The sequence below is a fragment of the Sturnus vulgaris genome, chromosome 9 (genome assembly GCF_052056855.1).
Source record: "Sturnus vulgaris isolate bStuVul1 chromosome 9, bStuVul1.hap1, whole genome shotgun sequence".
NCBI lineage: Eukaryota > Metazoa > Chordata > Aves > Passeriformes > Sturnidae > Sturnus > Sturnus vulgaris.
This window is the reverse complement of record NC_142251.1, coordinates 19396745-19416324: the sequence shown is the minus strand read 5'-3', so window position 1 is coordinate 19416324 and position 19580 is coordinate 19396745. Positions and strand designations below refer to the sequence as shown.

Here is a 19580-nt window from a genome sequence, read left to right as displayed (position 1 = left end):
TAAGTAACTTGCTCATATTCCTTCTTAAATATTTTCATCTAACTTTACCTTGCCATATCCTAAGTTCTAGCTGTCGTCTGCATGTTGACCCAAAGCCCACTCTGTTTTTTCACTCTGTCCATTTTGAATGAGTTTTGTCTAGGTTTTTTTTGTTTTCTCCAGTGAGAACAAATTATTTTGATATGCCTTGGTATATTCAGATAAAAATAATAGTGAATCTGAAGTCTTACTTCAGAATTCCCACAGGTGTTTTGAATACTTCAAGCCTCATATTTGAGTTTGACTCTTGTTATACACTACATAATATTTCAGGAGGGAAACTTCTTTTTACCTATGTCACTATGAAGATAATTGGAGCTCAGCTATCCAAACTAATAGAGTTTGGCTTGGAATACAGCACTTGGCACTTCAAGTATGTGGATTTCAAGGCTATCCAACAGTTTCGTTTTTACATCCAGCACTGCTAAAATAATACTCGATTTTTTAGAAATTAAGTTTGGAATTTCCACAGCATGCTTTTTGCCAGTAACAAAAGACTAGGATAAAAAGTAGGGACTTTTTTCTCTAGTGGCTTTTATTTATTATTAGATGAAATTTTTGTTCTTTCTGTGAAATGGACAATGCCTCTGAATACAAGAAAATAAGAAATTAGCTATCCTGTAGTCTATGCAAGTTATCACACTTCTGTATTATTTTATCTGGCACCTTTGTGGATTCTGGTTGCCCTCAGACTAACCAGACAGGAAGTGTCCTAACTGAGAAGCTGGTGCCTGAGAAAGATAATGCAGGATGTAGATGCATTTATTTTTACATACAGTATTTAAGAAATTCCAGAAAAGGAAAAGAAGCAGATGATAAAACTTTCTTCAAATGTTTCATTTTCTTTTCCTTCTTGCAATAGATGACAAGTTAGATGTGGAGTACAATTGTGAGGTGTGATGTGGGTTACAGGGTAATGCGTTGGTGTTCTTTTTGTGGTTAGGTACAAAGTTACAATTCCTGAAACAGACACAACCCTTTAAATAGATCTGCATGTAGATCTCATCCTTCCCATCCGGAGATGAAAATTATAGGGAGTCAGTGATGCTCTCCTCCCCCTCTTGGGGCTATACAGAGGTTGCATTACTGTCAGGTGGTGAGAAAGCAGGTGGAGGGAGTCAGGAGAAGCAAAATGTTAGGGAAGATTGGGAACCAAAAATCCAGGTGTTCTGAGGAAGGAGACAGTGTATAACCCATAGAGCAGGCTATTGATGTTGCTGAGAACTGAAAATGTTGAGGCTGACAGATAATTTCCTGCTGTAATCCGTGTAGCCATGTAATCAGCAGTCTTCATACATGTTGTTCAGCTTCATTTTTTTTTCACTTACTTATCAAGATATGACCGACCATATTAAAGGTACTACGTTGCATGTGGTGCCTGAAGGGCATTCCTTCTTTGCTGATGCATGTGAGTTTTCCCTCTGAGATTAGTTCTCATTTGAATTACAGCACAGTCCTCTGGCTCTTTTTCTTTAGGCACAATCATTGTGCAGAGACACTCTTTGTATGGGGGGAAAGCTCTTCATCCCAGCTACTTCTGTAAAGCATCCAAAACTCTGAGGCTTTCTTTACTCAGACCCCCCGTGCACATCCCAAGAATATTTTTTCTGAGATGTGTGAGGTCTGCAGTTTGAATGGGGGACCTAAGTATGGACTTGCTGTGACACCTCTTTGATATGAGGCTGAAGAACTGTTGAGTCATACTTTGCTGCATCCTCTCACCAGAATGTCAAGCCTTCCACAGAAGGATTCTGACATCTCAAGTTGATGGGACACAGATCTTTAGTAATATGTTTCTGTGTTGGGGTCTTGTACAGAAGTTATGATTCCAGCACTGAATATTTTTAGCGGAAGTCCCAAATCCTGCCTCTATATAGGAATGAAGTGGAATGAAGAATTTTATTGCTGACACAAGAAACAGAATATCAGATTAGATGAGTTTCCTTCTGCCTTCTTTTTTCTTAAATTTCCTCTGCCAAAAGGATAATTTCTCTTCACCATAGGTCCTTGGCCATAAATTAAAAAACTGGTGGTGAAAGTTTTAAGAGTTCAAATTCTGCAAAAGATTAGCTTTTCAGTTTTCCCCTAATAGCCTCCATGAAACAGGGTAGCATATTAAAAATGCAGGAAGAGGTATATAAATTTTGGATAGCTAACATGTTGGATAACATGCATTTTTTCAAATAATTCATTAAGATTTCAAGAACTTCTAATTTCTCTTGCTTAGAGGAAATTAATAAGCACATCATGTAGGTATTTAACAGGATTGCAAAATATGAGTTAAAGGAAATGCTTAGCACAGTTCTGAAGTGGTTTCATTTCTTAAATTCCAGAAAAGTCTGATGTAAATTTTAGTATCCTGAAGGACACTTGTGTTTTCTTATATCAGGCCAAAAATTGTATTCAGTATTTCCAAACTCTGTTTCACAACACATAATTGTTTTATCTTTGTTTGTCCATCAAAGCTTTAGAAGTCTCTTTTGATTAACAGATGTATTGAAAAACATGTAATTACATCCCAGTGCTTAAATCTTTTAATCTTTTTTGCCTTTAGTAATATTCTTGTAATACTTTTTTCATTTCAGTCCTCATTACACTCTGCATGTGTCAAGATTTCCTCCAGTTGGTCCTATAATACTTATCTCACTGTGGAAGTTGATGCATCCTCTATTTTTACCCCCAGCATCCTCCTCTGTGCTGTTTGAATAAAAAGCTAGATTATCTGAACTCTCAAGGTCAAGTGCTAAAACTTGTCAGATGATCTCTATTTGTTTACAGACAGAAAAAACAGTTCTGAAAATAACACAACTTGGTGCTTATTTTCCTATTTTTGAGGTTGATGCTGAGGGTAGTAGGAGCAACAGTAATGTACATATTCTATTTAAAATACACAGAAGGCTCACATTTGAATTTGTGTAAAGAGAAAGTTTTAAAAAACTTTTTAAATTTTTGGCAGATTTGTCCTTCCTTTAGTAATATTTCTTGGCTAACTCTGCTCTTACCTAAACTATCCGAGTTGAATTTGTCTGGTCAGTGTACTAGTTACTCTGGTAAGGATCCAGCTCCAGTAAAGTTAATGGCAGCCGTCCAGTTTAATTTACTGGGAGCAGGATCAGACTTATTTCCTATTTCGTGTTATCTGATGAAGGACTTGATTAAAACTTTTCCAGAGTGCAGATATGTCCTCATATGTTTATTTTTTTTCTGTGTAGAAACTGATTTCCCAGAAGCAAGGAAATATTGCCCTTTTCTTTCAGCTTAGCTTCTGATGATTATTTAAGCAGTCCAAGCAGAAGTTTCATTTCTTGCTTCTCTCTGACTATGATTTAAAAGTAATTATTTGCAATTTAAGTGAGAGGGTACACTTTCCTTCAACAAAACCGTTTTCTCTGCAGTAAAATCACATTGTGTAGATGTGTTGTTTCCTATCTTGGATAGCTTTAGGATTTTTGGATTTGATAGCAGTACTTCCAGAACAGTACTCTGCTTGCACTTTGTGACACTTAGGAGTGTTTTATTCTTCCTCCTCCTTCTCCACCTCCTTCTCCACCTTCTCCTCCTTTTCCTTCTTTTCCTCCTCCCCTAACAAAAAAAAAATTATGATGGTGATTATAAAAATAAAATATTATGGTAGAATCCATTGTAGCAATTTAATTGAATTTTAGTTTAGTGACTTTTGGTTAGGCATTTCTAGATGCTTCAGGTTCCCCTGTTTTATTGCCTTCTGGGTAATTCTTGGATTGTCTTGGGTGGTTTTTTCATTTGTTATTATTATTATTATTACTACATACTTCCTGCCTAAGATCACAAATTTATCTTTTCATGATCTTTCATCCCTTTTATATTTATGAGTTTGTGATGAATGCATGAAAAAAGTTGTTGATGCTTCGTATTTTACCCAGTGTGTTTCTGTGGCAGCTTGTACTGTCCAGCTATCCTTTGATGAGGATGCAAAGGTGTGGTAGCAGCTGCAGTCAGGTAAAAAGCAATAAAAAACAGTTCCTTAAGAAGACATGCTGCCTGTAGGACAGCAGGACCCTTACATCCTCTGATGCAACTCTCACCTGAGCATGGTATTTTGGAGTTAGCATGAGGTTATTAACCATGGAAACTCTGACTGACTTACAATACATATTGATGTAGAGCCAACTTTTCAGCAAATGCATTTCTTTATCATTTACAGCATTGTTACTTCAGACTTTATTTTTCCTAGTTATTACTCACTTAGTAGATATTTGAATCTGTGTTGTTCATAAAATATAGACATCAAATGACCAAACTATTACATACCAAGTGATTTGCCAGAGACATTTTAAAAATATATGTTCATTTTTAATTTCTTTCTTCTTTTATTTAGTGATTTTTAATTGACCAGTATAGAATCATAGAATTCTTTAGGCTGGAAGAGCTCTCTAAAATGAAATCCAACCCTTAAACCTGCACTGCCATGTTCACCCATAAATCATCTCCCTACCTGCCACAAGCACACATTTTTGAAAGCTTCCAAGGATGATAGTTCTGTCACTTCCCTGGGCAGCCTCTTACAATGCCTGGCCACCCTTTCAGTGAAAAACTTTTTCCTAATACATGATTTAAACCTTTCCTGTTGTTATCTGAGGCCATTTCATCTTGTCCTGTCACATGTTACCTGGGAGAAGAGACCGACCCCTACCTCACCGGAGCCGCCTTTCAGGGAGCTGTAGAGAGTGATAAGGCTCCCCCTGAGCCTCCTTTTCTCCAGGCTAAACCCCAGCTCCCTCAGCCACTCCTCATCAGACCTGTGCCCCAGCCTCTTCACCAGCTCTGTTGTTCTGTGGATGCTCTCCAGCCCCTCCGTGTCTTCCCGGAGGTGATGGGCCCCCAGCTGGACACAGCACTCCAGGTGGTGCCTCACCTGTACAGGGGCACAATCCCTGCCCTGCTCCTGCTGGCCACACCATTCCTGATGCCACTGGCCTTCTTGGCCACCTGGGCACACGCTGGCTCGTGTTCAGCAGCTGTCAGCCAGCACTCCAGGCGTTTTCCCACTGGGCAGCTTTCCAGACACTCTTCCCCCAAGCCTGTAGTGCTGCAGGGGCTGTTGTGACCCAAGAGCAGGACCTGGCACTTCCCCGCATTGAACCTCATAAAACTGGCCTCAGCAAATTTATCCAGCCTGTCCAGATGCCTCTGTAGTACTTGAATTACTGAAGTAGTTGAATAAACAAACAACTGAGATTTAGAAAACTTTAACCATTCTTTGCATTCACAACATTTTCCAGCTGAAAATCAAACAAACACAGAAAATGGTCTTTTAATTTTTTTTTCCTAACATTGCTGCCGTAAGAGTTGTCCTCAGAAATATTCCAAACTGGATTTGTATATCCACTGCAAAATGGCATTGGGAATATTAGTTTATTTGAACAGTATGAGCCTGATTCAAGCTGATTAAGTCAGATCTCCAGACTTCTGTTATCTGAGTATTTCTTCATTTTTAGAGATCAAAAATACTTAGACTGGTAGCACAGTTTTCAAAGGAAATACTGAGTCATCTAATGCTATTTACAGAGCTGAGCATTGTCAGAAATGTTCTGAAGACTCAGTCCCACAAAAATATTTTCATTAAAAGCAAATTTGAATAACTTTTTCATCTGAGATATAGTTACATTCAATTTCTTGGACTTACGCACATTCTTTCATTTTATCAGTTGTTTGCAGGATCAGATCTGAAACGGATTTTTTCAAATGTAGTGGGCACTGTATTTACAATTGTTACTGTTTATTTTCCTGGGCTCTCACAAAAGCAGCAGAGGGCGCTGAGCCAGCGGACATTCCCCGATCCATTTCGGTCTCCTCCTCCCTGCTCTGGATTTCCCCGTCCAGGGATTTCCCACTCTGCCTTTATAAAGGGCACGCTGGAGCTCGTGTAACAAGCTGTTGCAGAGTAGCAAGATCTCACAGTGCTTCTTCACGGGAAATAGAAAGTAAACTTTTGAATTTACTTTCTTTACCCAGTAACAGCAATTACAAATGTTAAAAGAGATGGGAAGGACAAGCCTGGCTGTGCTAGTAATTTTATGTGTGTTAAGGACTGGTAAGTTGAGGAGGGTGGGTGTTGGTGGTGCTTGTTTTATTTGTTTTAACTTTGTTAAGTGTAAACTGACCTAAAATTTACTGTTTGATCTTTATTTCTCTTTTCTCCAGTTGCCTTTTCATTTCAGTGAATACAACTGACAATTAAGTACTTTTGTCAAAATGTCAGGAAGCTTTGTTTCATTTACTCTGAACTTTTCTGTGCTCTGCAGTGACTCAGTCGTTTTCCTATTGAGTTTGCTAAACGACAGTCTAGGAGACAACTGCAGTATATCACTGCATGCTTGATTTTTACTGTCGTTCCTGAGAGTATCTGGCAAGTTTGGTACTAAATGTCCTGTTGAAAGTGTTTCTGCTGTTGTCTTTGCTGTCTACATTCTACCTCTCCCCTCAAATGTTACAAAGTTTCAGAACCAAATCCACCTGACTAAAAAAGTTATAATGAGCCAATGCATTTATTTAAATTTGATTTATGCCATTTTATACATGAAAACTGTCTGTTAGTCACCTGAGCCTGTATTGTCTTTGACAAAAATAGCAATGTTTACAGGGTGTTTTGAATATGTATACCACAGTACGAGCTTTATTAGTTTAACTTCCACACAACTATAAAGAAGTGAAGCATAAAGACCTCATGTCACAGTAGAACATGAACATGAGAAGAAATAGGAAGCTAAAAGTTGAGAAAGCTGCTGAATTGATGTGTGTTTTCCCTTTTGTAGTTAAAGCTTTTGAAATGGAAATTATACCTGCTGGGAGAATCGTGGCACAGATTGGAGACACACTCATACTCACATGCAATACTACTGGCTGTGCATCACCAAGTTTTTCCTGGAGAACACAGATGGACAGCCCCCTTGGAGGAAAAGTCAGCAGCTACAGGACACATTCTACATTGACTATGGATCCAGTTAGAGTTGTGAATTCTCATTCTTACCTTTGTACTGTCATGTGTGATGGCAGAGGGATAAAGGAGAAGACTGTCAAAGTTGAACTTTACTGTAAGTAAAAATATAAAATTTTCTTTAAATAGTACATGTTGATAGAAAACTCAATAATTGTTTTAGACATTGTGGTTACCAGTTAACTTTTAATTCTAGGATGAGTCTGTTATAGCTCAACATATACTTCCTTCTAAGATTCCTTTGTATATCTGTTCAGGACACTTTCTTAGCGCTTTTCTGCTTAGGTTTCTGCACTGAAGATTGTATGTATTACTATTTTTTATTCTTATTTTTGGTAATCCTTGAGAGCCAAAACATACATTTGCCTGAATGCATTCCCAGTGCTCAGGGAGAAAAAAAATCAAAGCCTTTGTAGTTTGCAGGGGAGTAATTCAGATGTGCAAACCTACCAGCCCAGAAAACAGGATAGCACTAGTGTATGGATTGCTCTGAATGCCTACAGTTTGGCAGCTGTATCACTGCTTAGGTGCCATGCTGAATCTTACTAGACCTGTTGTGATCATGTTTTAGCAATTGTGCAAATAAAATTCCTGTTAGTGTATGAACTGCTTATAAAGGACTTATAGGTCTTCAGGTCAGGATATGCCTTGTAATAATGTTGATAGAATGTCATGTTCTGAGCACCTCTAAACTCAAGATATTTGGTGTCTGGATCTTGCTCTTATGTTGACCCTACTATTCATCTCTGCTAGTCTAAAGAAATTGATTTTATTCTTTTAGCTTTCCCCAGTGATCCTGTCATTGAGATCAGCCAGTCCTTAGTTGCCGGAGAACCAGCCACTGTCATCTGTAAAATTCCTGATGTGTATCCTTCTGACCACCTGGAAGTTGTCCTAAAGAAAGATGAACATGTTCTTCATGAGAAACATTTTTTTGAAGATGACAGCACAAATACAGAGACCAAAACTGTGACATATACATTTCATCCCACGGTTGAAGATATTGGGAAAGAGATTACCTGTGTGGCCAAGTTACTAATTGCTAATATGGGTTTTGAACCCAATGAAAGAACATCTTCTCAGAAATTTAATGCAAATTGTAAGTATTTTTGTACAAGGGCTTGGCTAGTTTAGCTTTTAAAGATGCAAGCAAAACATCTTACTATGTCTGGAAAAATTGTTCCATTGTGCTACTGGGATACACATTTTTCACTTTTTTCTTGGTTGTCTGTGACATGTACCTCTAGAAAAGCTAGTGTTAGAGATGTGCATGTCATTCTTTATTTACATACTGATCTTATCTTCCTTTTGTGCTCTTACAGTTGGTCCACAAAATACTGTCATTACTGCATCTCCAGGCAACTCGCTGATGGAAGGAGACTCTCTGAACCTCACTTGTGTGACTCAGAGTAACCCTCCAGCAAAAATAGTTTGGAGTAAATATTTGGCTGAAGAAAGCATTCAGCATCTGATAAAAAACAATGTTCTTTCTATTCCCCTTGTCCATTTCAATGATTCAGGACGGTACATCTGTGAAGTAATTAATCTGGTAACTAATAAAAGAGAGAAAGCAACCGTGGACATTCTTATACAAGGTACAACTCTGCTTGAGTTTCACTTATATTATCCAGTACCTGACTAGCTGAGCTCTGTGAGGTTTGAGGATGCTGAAACACCGAAAATTAGGAAAATATGGGGCTTTCCTTGCTACATATTCAGGATTCAGCTTCAATTTAAGGCTGTTCCTCATGGGCTGTACTTTTTCTTTCTATATTTAATTTTCAGCTAATTCTCTCAGTACTGCTGTCATATGTGCACAGTTCTATACATTTCCAAAATGCAACACTAAAAGTTATAAATGAATCTGAGAAAGTGGTGGGGACACATTCCTTGAAATACAATGTGTGTACCAGTTTCACAGGGACATTGGAGTCTCCTTCTTTGAACTAGTAGTTTTAGTCATTCGTAATAAATTTAATAGGCATTTAATGGTAAAACTGTTTTGGACATAATAATATTATTGTTGTAATATTTTATGATTGATTGATTGACTGATGTTTTGACAGAGCCAAAAGTCCTAGATTGAGTCTGGGATCAAAATAGATCCTTGAGCAAGCAGTTCCTGCTTTCTTAAACCCTATCCATCTTTAGCACCTTTGCATTACTCTAACAGCCTTTTCTTTTGTCATTCAGGTGCTCCAGTCATTACAAAACTCTCCATTGAACCTTCTACAACAGTTCAAGAAGGAGAAAATGTTACCATACAATGTTCTGCTGAAAGTAACCCTCCTCCCAAGATTATTTTAAGGAGAAAATCTGACAATGCAGACATGAGGCCTTACAGTGCCAGGAGTATTCTTCTTCCATCTGTGATGTTCCAAAATGGAGGAGACTATGAATGTCTAGCAGAAAACAAGTTTGGGAAGAGAAAAAGTGAAATCACGCTTAATGTGACATGTAAGTATGTATAAAGTTTTCCCATTCATGTAAAATTAATTATTTAGTTCTTCGGTGATAAATATAGCCATCAAATTAACAAAACCCTGTGAGAACAAAAAATTATCGTTGTCCTCTGCTTTTCCCTAAGAAAGGAGCAGTGCTGAAGAACAAAACAAAGTCATGAAATCTTAATGTGATGACAGTTTTTAGTACAGATCTGAATGAGTGAGAAACTGATCTACATGGTTAGAAGTATTTGGTTAGAATGATTAGACTATGGAGGCTTTGTATGGAAACTCTGATGCCGTGTACTTCACTTTTGTTTTGAGAATGAAAGAGAAATTAGGTTGGGAGAGTGAAAATCTAGTATCCAATAGGGTATGTTGGATCCATCTCTAAAAAAAAACAGTGATGGTTAACTATGGGACTCTTTCTTTCAGATGGACCAAGGAATACAATGATCACTATAATACCCACTGCTGTTCTTAAAGAAGGAGAAACTGTGACAATGAAATGTACTAGTTCTGGTAATCCAGCTCCTGTGATCTCCTGGAAGAAAAAGAAGGCCACCGGGGAGTCTGAGAAAATTTCTAAAAATGCTACTTTAACTATATGGAACTTGAAAAGTGAAGATCTGGGGCTTTATGAATGTGAAGCTTATAATCAATTTGGCAAGGAAGAAAAAGCTGTGAAATTATATGTTCAAGGTTTGTAGAACAAGACAGAAAACAATTTTTTTGGTTTGTGTATTTTAGGTCCAGATCTTCTTTTGAAGAATGAGATAATTGTGTCTTTGATGTCAATGGAGTTAAAAGGTGGCCATACTGTCACTAAGTGATTTCGGAAACTTTAAACAATGAAGCATGAAGTCTGCCTTAGTACAGATAGCTTATGAAAAGTTCTAAAAATTGGAAGGAATTATCCTTCCAAGCAGGCCTCAGCGGATATCTGCATAGGAAAGACTAAAGGAGACAGTACATGCTGAAGCTGCTCTGTGGAAACACTGTATTACAGCTCCTTGCTTCTTCCCTAAGCCACAACTCTGTTTCCTGCTCCTGCATTTAAGTTACAAGGAATGCTGATTCCTCAGCTTAGACAGAATGATAGCGAAGTTTCATTTTCAATAGTAATCAGACTTCTCTGCTTTAGCTCTGCTGCTTCTGCCTATTGCATAGCAACAGTGCCTTGCTTAGGGATCACTTCTGCCACCAATTCAGCTCTCTTCCCTGTTCTTTACTATTTTTATAGCTGCACCAAAAAATTACACTTTTGATTTCCCCTTCAAGCAGAGCGAAACAAGGACAAAGTGCTACCATTCCTTGCATATCTGCTGGTGTTACATCTCTTAGGAGTAGTCTGTAAAAGAAAGCTGGTGATGGGTTCACAACCCTAGAAACAGTAGATAGCAAATATACCACAGACAGAGCTCGGCTAAGGGATGCAGGAAAATACACAGCTAATGAACTGGGGGAACAGTCTCAGCACATAGTACTTATGTCAAAGGTTAGTTAGTATAACTGCTGTGCAGAGTTCATATTAGGATTTGTTTTACAAAGAGTGACAGCTTCAGTTTCATTAAGAATGAATTGTCTTTAAAAAAGCTGACATGAATTGCACAAATTCTTGTCATAAGGGATAGGGTCTTAATGCTAATTAAATTTCTGTCCAAAATAGCACATGTATAAAATAATTGCTGCATCAAAACTTTTCATATTTCCACTTCAAGTTTTGAAAACAGGATATAAAATTGAGGAACCTTGCGAAAAAAAAAATACAATTCTAGGACTCCTTCCTTTGCCTTTTCTGTTTTTTGTCTGTTGAAAGAGGACATCAGCCTCTGGGTTGTTGGTCTGTGCCCTTTCATGAACTCAAACAAATAAACAGTGAATTTGAAATTTAAAAAAAGAAGAGGGTCCATGTAATGTCAAAGTTATGCAACATACTCTATTATTTGATAAAATGTTCTTTTTGCCAGCTGCTGGTTGCTTCAGTGGTAGAGGACAGCTGGTGACAGAGCAGTGTTTAAAGCTACATGTTCAACTACTACAGTGGGCCCATTAATTGGAATACTATTTTGCATGTAAAAGCTGCTGATGCCTCCTGTGTTTTGCTTGTTTGTTGCTAAATCCTACCTTGCATTTCTTTTCAGTTCCTCTCTAAAATATTAGTATGTTAGTATATCCATCAGAAAATGTTAAATAAGTAGAAAATACCACTGTTACATGTAACACATCCACCCTCAGAGATGGTCCTGGAAAAAAGCCCATCAGGAGAAATTGTTCAGCCATCAGTGAACGGAAACTTTATAATCTGCAGTGTCACCAAAAATTATACCAGCATATATGTCCTTCATATTTCAGTAAGGTTGGAACAACATTACAGAGATTGAGACAGCTGTTGTAGGTAGCTGGGTCTATTACCTTAAACCTATTTTGTTTGTACTTTTCAGTGAAATTTGTGTCAAGGTGAGCACTAGTTCATAGCTGATTCTTGCAAGACAGTTTCCTGGGTATAATATGTAGTATTCCTGTTGTATTCTTTGTGAATTTCATTATATTCTTGGTTGTAGATGATATCAGATAGCTTTGAACTTGCCTAGCAAATTCAAGACCAAGATAGTGACTAGGAATTAAAGTATGTAATAAAGTTACTAAAGAAAAAAATGTAAGGAAAACACAAGAAGTATGCTTTGTGCATGAAAACAGAAATGTATTCCAAATTAAGGTCATTAATAACACTGCTTTTACAGTGATGCATATATATCAGTTTCAAACAATATTTACACGTTTTTGTTCTCCTTTTGTCTCCATTTTCAGCAAGATTGGAAGAAGCAGATCAGATGATACCATTGGTTATTGCATTCTCATCTGTAGCAGCAGTAGCGGTACCTGCCGTTGCAATTTTGATCTACGTGTCAAGACAAGCAAAGATCAATGGATCCTACAGTCTTGTAAAAGCACTCAGGTTGAAAGTTTGATCATGTGAATATAAGTTTTTAGTAGATAATAAGCACATTTATTTATTGCTGTGGCTGGTTCTAATCTTCTGTAACATATGGTAACAAACAAGTGACTTAAGAACAGCACCATGTGATAGCAAATGGGCTTATTTTCATGTTTTGATAAGTGTTTTGGTATTTAAATTAAAGGAAGAGCTAGAATCCTGACCTAGAAATTGATAAATCACTTCTGTGTTGAAGCATTCTGAACAAAGGGTTCTGTGGAGAGCTAGGTTTGTACATAGTGTATAATTTGTATTATAAATATGTTCAACTAAATATCAGTTTGTAAAACTGAAGTCTTATTGCAACTGTACAGAGAAATTTTGTTAATTCAAAGATATAAATCAATATTGATTGAGCTGATCAGGTGATTTTTATTTTGTATTACTCTGCAGCATGAATGTTTTTTTATATAATTTGTCTGTGGTAATGTCTGGAAAATGTTCTCTTTTCACTGATATTGCCATAAACTCTGTACCTTCCGTGAAGTTACACAATCACTGGGCTATGCATTTCTAACAAATTTAAACTAATTTAAGCCTTTGAGGTTCATTTGTGAAACATTTTATTTTAAATATTATTAAAAAAAATGTCTGGTGTTATAATCTAGTAAATTCTAGGACTGCTATGGTATTCTTGCTCACTTCAGTCATTCTCAGATCAATGTCAGAATTCCATTATTTTGTGATGAACCAAGTCAGACCCTTCTTGTAAAATACAAGCAGATTTTAAATATGCTTTACAGATTTCCACTGCAAAATAAAACTACCAGTAGATTTCTTTTACTAAATCCCACTAGTGATGCTTGTTTAAGATTATGTCAGAATTGACATTACTGTGGAAGGAAATTGTCCTTGGCAGCAGCAGTTGTGGGTGTCATGGAAAAGGCACAAGCAAGGCCAGCAGCAAACTGAAGGCATAGCAGGGGGCACAGGCAAAATCTGTGCACCTCAGCAATGGTGGGTGAGTTGTTTCCTGAAAAAATGCCCTTCCCAAGCTCCTCACTGTGGAAATCCAAACCATATGCTTGACAATTTTCCTTTTAACAGAGAGCTGGTGTCTGCATGCTTTACTCTGGTTAGTGCCTCTTCCACCACACACTTTCTAGTGTTGGCAAAACAGCTGTGAAAATAATGGACTTCCTGTGCAGAAGCAAAGATGGAGGGAAGGAGAGGTGGAATTTGATAGTATTCCTCCTTTCCTCCCTTCTCCTTACTAGAAGTGCTGCTTTGTCTCATCTGGTGCTGATGTTCAGCACCGAAGTCAAAACTATGGGAGGAGCAGGCTCTGTGGCTCAGATGTTGAAATGCATTCTGATGCACTGTGGCTTGATCCACTGTGCTAAGGTGAGCCTGGCCCCTCCAAACTTGCACACAAGAAGCTCAAGCAGAGATATGGGAAAAGAATATGTTTTTACATTTTACACATGGTAACAACTGCTGCCAATAGCAATGCAAATGGGGGTGCTAGCTCTGGGGTGAGGCTAGCTCTAGGATAAGACAGTGGTGCACATCTCCCATATTTTTTCATAGTGTTTTCAGCAGTGTTTTGTGCACAGTAAATCAGTTCATGCAGGATGTCTATCTAGATTGGAAAGGGAGGTTTGGAAACTGGGGGTGTAGCAGAAAAATGGGAGATCAGTGTGGACTTGGCTTGGAGGAATGTGAACATGCAGTAGGAGGGTGAAGAAAAGATTGAAGACAGAGGAGGAGGAGAGCTTTGACAGGCCCATGACATAAATTTCTTGGAGGTGGTGCCAGGCATATTTATTCAGAATAATGTCAGGCCTGTCTCAGTGCTGTCTTGTGAATAAACCAGAAAGCATGATTTTTTTCCACTGTGCAAAACTTTTTTGCACACACATTTTGCCTTATCAGTGAGGTTCTGGGCTCTGTATTGCAGGAAGAATAGCTAGGAAAGATACAGAGAAGGAGGACAGGAAAACAGGACAAATGAAAATGGCTGGGACTTTCCAGTTTGGAGAAAGAATGCTGAAGGAGGAGGGGTTCTGACTGATGTTTTCCAAATTGTGAAGGCAGTTGATAGCAAGCAACAGATGCAAAACTGTTAGTTAAATCATGCAATTCCAGAACTACAGGATATGCAAACTAAGGAGAAAGTGGTTTAACAAAAATAATAGAGCAGTACTTTTTTACAGGGTGAATGTTAATCTACTGGAAGCTGCTGCAGAAGGGCCAGGGGGATAACAATATCAATTGGTTCAAAAGCGGAATGGAAAAAATAATGGGCTAAAGGTCCATTAAAAACAAAAGAAAGAGAGTAGACAGAAATGTACTGTACAACATCCCTAATTCAATGGCCATTGATGCTGAGCAATCCTCAGGATATACCAGAGGAAGTGGGCAGTGTATGATATCCTGAATTAGTGTTTTTCACTGCTGGAGACATCCTGGGTTGGTGGGTTACTGGTAAGACCCACCAAGGTATGCCTTGCCTTCTTACTCCTCCTCTGAGCAGCCTCGAGCCAGACCTTGCAGAAGGGGCATGAAAGTTCCTGTGCTGTTTTTTCCTCCCCTGTGGATGGAAAAGATGAAAGATGAGTGGAAGAGAAATAGGAGCCATCTTGCAACAGTGCTTTGGTGCTTGAGTAGTCTTTACTGAAAATTCCTCCACAGGTTTCTAACATTCTTTCAGCTGTTAGTTTTGTCGGTATTTCTGCTGCAGATACAGATGTTAATGTTCACATGGCTTGTCTGCCCTCTCAGGACCTGCATTAAGGTATTAAGTGACTTAAGTCAACAGGAATTGCCCTTTGATTTCAACAGGGGCAGCTTTCCCCCCAGAAACATTAAATGAATAGCTAGAACTTCTAGTTCCCATTTTAGGAGAGGCTGCTCTTGCGTGGGCAGTGAGCTTCCTAGAAGTGAAATCACAAAGAAATGTCCTGCCAGGGGTTTTCCTGCCCTACTGTCTGACTTTCGGTATTTTCCAGGGAGCTTAAGGATATCAGTACAAGCTTGTCCTATGAATGTTGAAAGTTCATAGTCAAATAAATTCTCTTTTTATTCAAAATTGTAGAAGGAATATTGCTTCTCCTTACACAGTTTCTCATCAAGCAATCTGCAGAGCCTCTGCCCTGACAAAAAGTCATCAACAGCAGCTCCAGCTCAGCAAGAGGTTTCAGAGCTGCCTGGAGGTCTAGGTAAGAATCCCTTACACAGGGCCTATCTTTATGATCAGGAAAGTGGTCTGTAAAACAAAGAGCTGTGACAGGTCCTCTCAGGTTTTCTCTATAAAGTCACTTCACTAGTTAAACATTTGCATTTTCCCCTGTCTGATCTGTGTTCAAGCATAGCTTTGTCTTTTCATCTTCAGGAGTTTAGCCCCAAAATACTGCCTAGCAATGCTCATGAGAGCCTGGATTTTAACAGGTGATTGCAAATCTCACTCCCTGAAATCAGTTCAGGATTTATTCTTTCATGTAAAGCTCAAACAGGAAAAAATACATATTTTAAATGTCTCCAAGAATGCTTTCAAATAATTTTTTAGGCATACTGACAGGAACAGTTAATATGTCCCATTAGAGAAGTGCTGTTATCTGCTGGAGATGACACAGGTGGCCTTGTATTTTAAGGGACAGGCTCCTCCTCTTTTCAGGGCCTGATCAAGATATTTAAGGCCAAATGATGATCAGGTGTCTCTGAATGGGGCAGGCCATTCAGCTTCATGGGCTTGCTGCTGTGCTGGACCACATAACAGAGCATGTTCCCTGGTAAGGGATCTGATCTGCAAATTCCTCAGAAACAGAGAGTATGCAATTGTCCTTGGTTACTAGGGGTGCCCTTCCTGTCATATATACATGGTATACTTCATAATCCAATTTTTCTGTTCTTTTACTCCATTCTACCCAAATTATAATTGCATGCTGTAATCAAGTAATCTCCTATTTCTTTGATAAAGACATAGGACTGTTGGAAGCCTACATTTATCATGCCTTTTCTACAGCAGTAAATAACTTTGTAGCTTCTTCTAAATCCCCTCCAGCACTAGATATACCTTTTAACATGAGGCAAAAAAACTTTGCCAAACCAACCAAAGTCTAAATTTTACCTAGACCATTCAACTGAGCAATCAAAACCTGACAGAGTTTTTTGACACTATACTCAGTTTGAAGGCCACTTCACATTTAAGAAAGAAGTGGCTATATCAGGGAAACTCCGTCTCTTGTTCCACTGTCTGTTGTGCAGCTCAAGAGTCTTTAAGCCTCACAATTTTTGGCATCCACATGCTACATATTCTGCCACCAAAGTGATGCAAGTCATGTTAGCAGAAATATGGAAATACTTGTGAAGAGTGATATGCTTTGCTATTGGCTACCAGGCATCTTAGTAGTACCCGAGTACCCACCAGGTACAAAAGCAGGGAAATCTCCTGTCCATCCCTATGCCATTGTCACCTTTTACAGGCGTCCTTGTCCTTCTACAGCACCAGAGGAGTCCTTCTGGTGCTGCTGAAGTACATGGAATGCCCAAGTATGTGTGAGATACAGGGCTGGGAAGTTCCTCTTGTTTTCAAGGTCCTTGGTTCCTCTCAGTAGTTCTGCTATGTTTAAGGTTCCTTGCAAATGAAACACAAGAAACAGTTTTTTGACAGGTTGAAAATTTACCCTTTAAGGGTCCCTTTTACTTTTTGCAGTGCAAAGAAATTTGGACATCGAAATATGAAGATTTATTTTTTTCAAAAGGCAAATACATATTTTATAAATAGATGTGATGGAGGGGTCTGGGGCTCAAGTGCTTATGTGACTTGAAGGAGGACAACAATTACTTTTCTTTTTTTTTAGATTGCAGTAATAAATACTATGTCTGTCTGTATTAAGAGACAGGAGCATATGGGGAAAGTAACATCATTTCACTTTAATCCTTTTTGCTGTGCATGACTGTAAAAACGAAAATGTTCTGTCCTAATGCTGCTGGTTTTTCTCTTAAATATTTTTCCTTTCCTTTTGAATGAGAGGCAGATATGGGACATCTGCTCTCAGCAGCTGAAAGAAATGGTGGCATACGATGTTCCAACACAGATGTCATGTCTTGAACACTCCCACGTATTTCCAACTGTTGTATTTTATGTTGTTGTTTCATATTTATTGGAGATTTCCAGTGATGGAGACTATCAGTTTTACAGTGATGTAACTTTGAGACACTGCTACCAGTTGAGCCACAGAGCCTCTTTGCAAGTCAAACTGGTAGATTAAACTATTTTTTTCATTCCCAGGCACTTGGTGTACAGGGCAGAGAACAGCACTTTGGCACCACTGCTAACATGCAGCTGAATAGAGAACTTCAGAGCATAGGGCTGTGATATTTACTTGACTTTCAACAAATGGGCTCAAACAACAAGTTATTACCACAAATTGTGCATTCATTTTCTTGTTACTATATCAGGAATACATATAAAATAGAGTTAAACCACAACTACATTCATTTTTTTAAAATGACATTGAAAATATATCTACCATTTTTTCTGCTGATTTCCTGTTCACCTAAAATGGAATATTTTGTCCATTTATATCCAAGCATCAAAACAATTGAGTGAGGTAAGGCAGCATGATTCTTCACTGTTGAATAATCATTCAGGCACTTCTATCTGAAAATCATGCAGAAATAAATATTTTGGTGAGCTAATTTAGATCTTGCAGATAAGCTCTGGGAAAGAGGAAAGAAACTTTCCTTCTTACAAACAAAATGAAGTTCCAGCACCACATTGTTATTGAGACTTTTGTTCTAGTTCATATTCACAAAGGTCTTGATGCTGATAACAGAGCAGGGATGCAGCAGATAGCAAGATTTTGTTTGTATTGATTAAAGATCACTTCTTCTGAGAAATCATGACAATGTTGGCATAAATGATTTTCCCAAACTGTCTGAGGGGAAGTAAAAAGGAAGAACATAGCAGAATCAGACTCTTCTTTATCTGACAGCCAAAAAAGAGGTGTATCTGTAGAAGCAGATAAAGAAATGAATAGAATGCAGGAGAATGTATTTCCACATCTAAAGTTAAATTCCTAGGCTGAAATTCTATGTTCAAAACACAAATGTACTGGAATATCCCACTTATTTTATTTTATGTATAAACTTTTTGTCAGAACCTAATCCTCTTTCTTGTTTTCTGTTTAGGAGTGTCTGTGGTAGCAAGCAGTTGAAGAGCACACTTTACCTGTAGGCTGTATGTGTGATTGTTTCTGTTTCCCTTCCGTGTCTAGCTCACTGTTAATTCAATAAAATGAGAGGGTACAAACTTGCAATATTCACTTCTTCAAACATGGAAATCTACTTTATAAAAGCTGTCGTGCTTTTTAATTAGCAAAATTCTCTTGCTGCAAAATTTAGGTGAGTAGATGTGAGTTATGATCAAGGCGCCTGTTTAGCCTTGGGATTGATTTAATAGGGAAGAGCAGATAAATTCTGTGTGAGATTACTGCTGAATCACCCACAAGGTTTCTGCAGTCTTTTATGCATATGCATAATTTTTGAATGAGACCAAATTAAGAAGATAACAAGATAACTGTAGAAAGACTCAGTGAAAGGAAAATTACATTCATTATGATGTAGAGCATAAGAATGACCACACTATGTCAAGCCAAGGTTTTTAACCAGCAGCAGGTAAAACTGAATGCCTAAAAAATGCTGTAAAATCAACAAGCATGGTAATATGCTCTCTAAATGCAACCTCCCAACCTCCAGTTGCTTTGAAGCTCAAGATTTTCCTGAGTCAGAGTTTTCTTCGCTATATTTAGTAACTTGCAAGGAGTTTGTTTTCTGTTTATCTTGTCCTTGAAATTATGTAAATCCATAGCATGCACAACATCCTTGTTTTCAAGAGAAGAAGCATTGCTTTGCTGAGTTTGAGATCTTATGGTAGTATGTTTGGGAGATTTTGAAATTTCTGCCTTACACTGTTTTGGTTCGTGTTGTTTTCAAAATGGGAGAAAGTTTGAGCCATCTTTCAACACTGAGCTATCTAGATTTCTAGATAATGTCTGGGACACAAGAGAATGTAGTGTGAAGAACTCTGTACAGCATTCCAACAAGCTGTCAACAGCAGGAGAGAGGGATTTGGCAGTGATCCCACAGCCTAGCTGGAGAGCTGAATGTTTAAGACCTA

At 38.1% G+C, this 19580-nt stretch overlaps 1 protein-coding gene across 6 annotated transcripts in view; it reads left to right on the top strand.

Annotated features, from left to right (window-relative positions):
- Positions 1 to 13245, top strand: part of VCAM1 (vascular cell adhesion molecule 1) — a 40422-nt gene extending 27177 nt beyond the window's left edge. For 4 of the 6 annotated variants that reach the window (XM_088170048.1, XM_088170047.1, XM_088170046.1 and 1 more), the window contains 6 exons: positions 6834 to 7112; positions 7797 to 8114; positions 8338 to 8610; positions 9209 to 9472; positions 9895 to 10161; positions 12271 to 13245. In XM_088170048.1, the coding sequence (XP_088026174.1) occupies positions 6834 to 7112; positions 7797 to 8114; positions 8338 to 8610; positions 9209 to 9472; positions 9895 to 10161; positions 12271 to 12431 (1562 nt within the window). In that variant the 3' untranslated portion in view covers positions 12432 to 13245. The other 2 variants (XM_014885059.2, XM_088170045.1) reach the window with 2 other exon arrangements.
- Positions 13246 to 19580: the final 6335 nt, after the last annotated feature.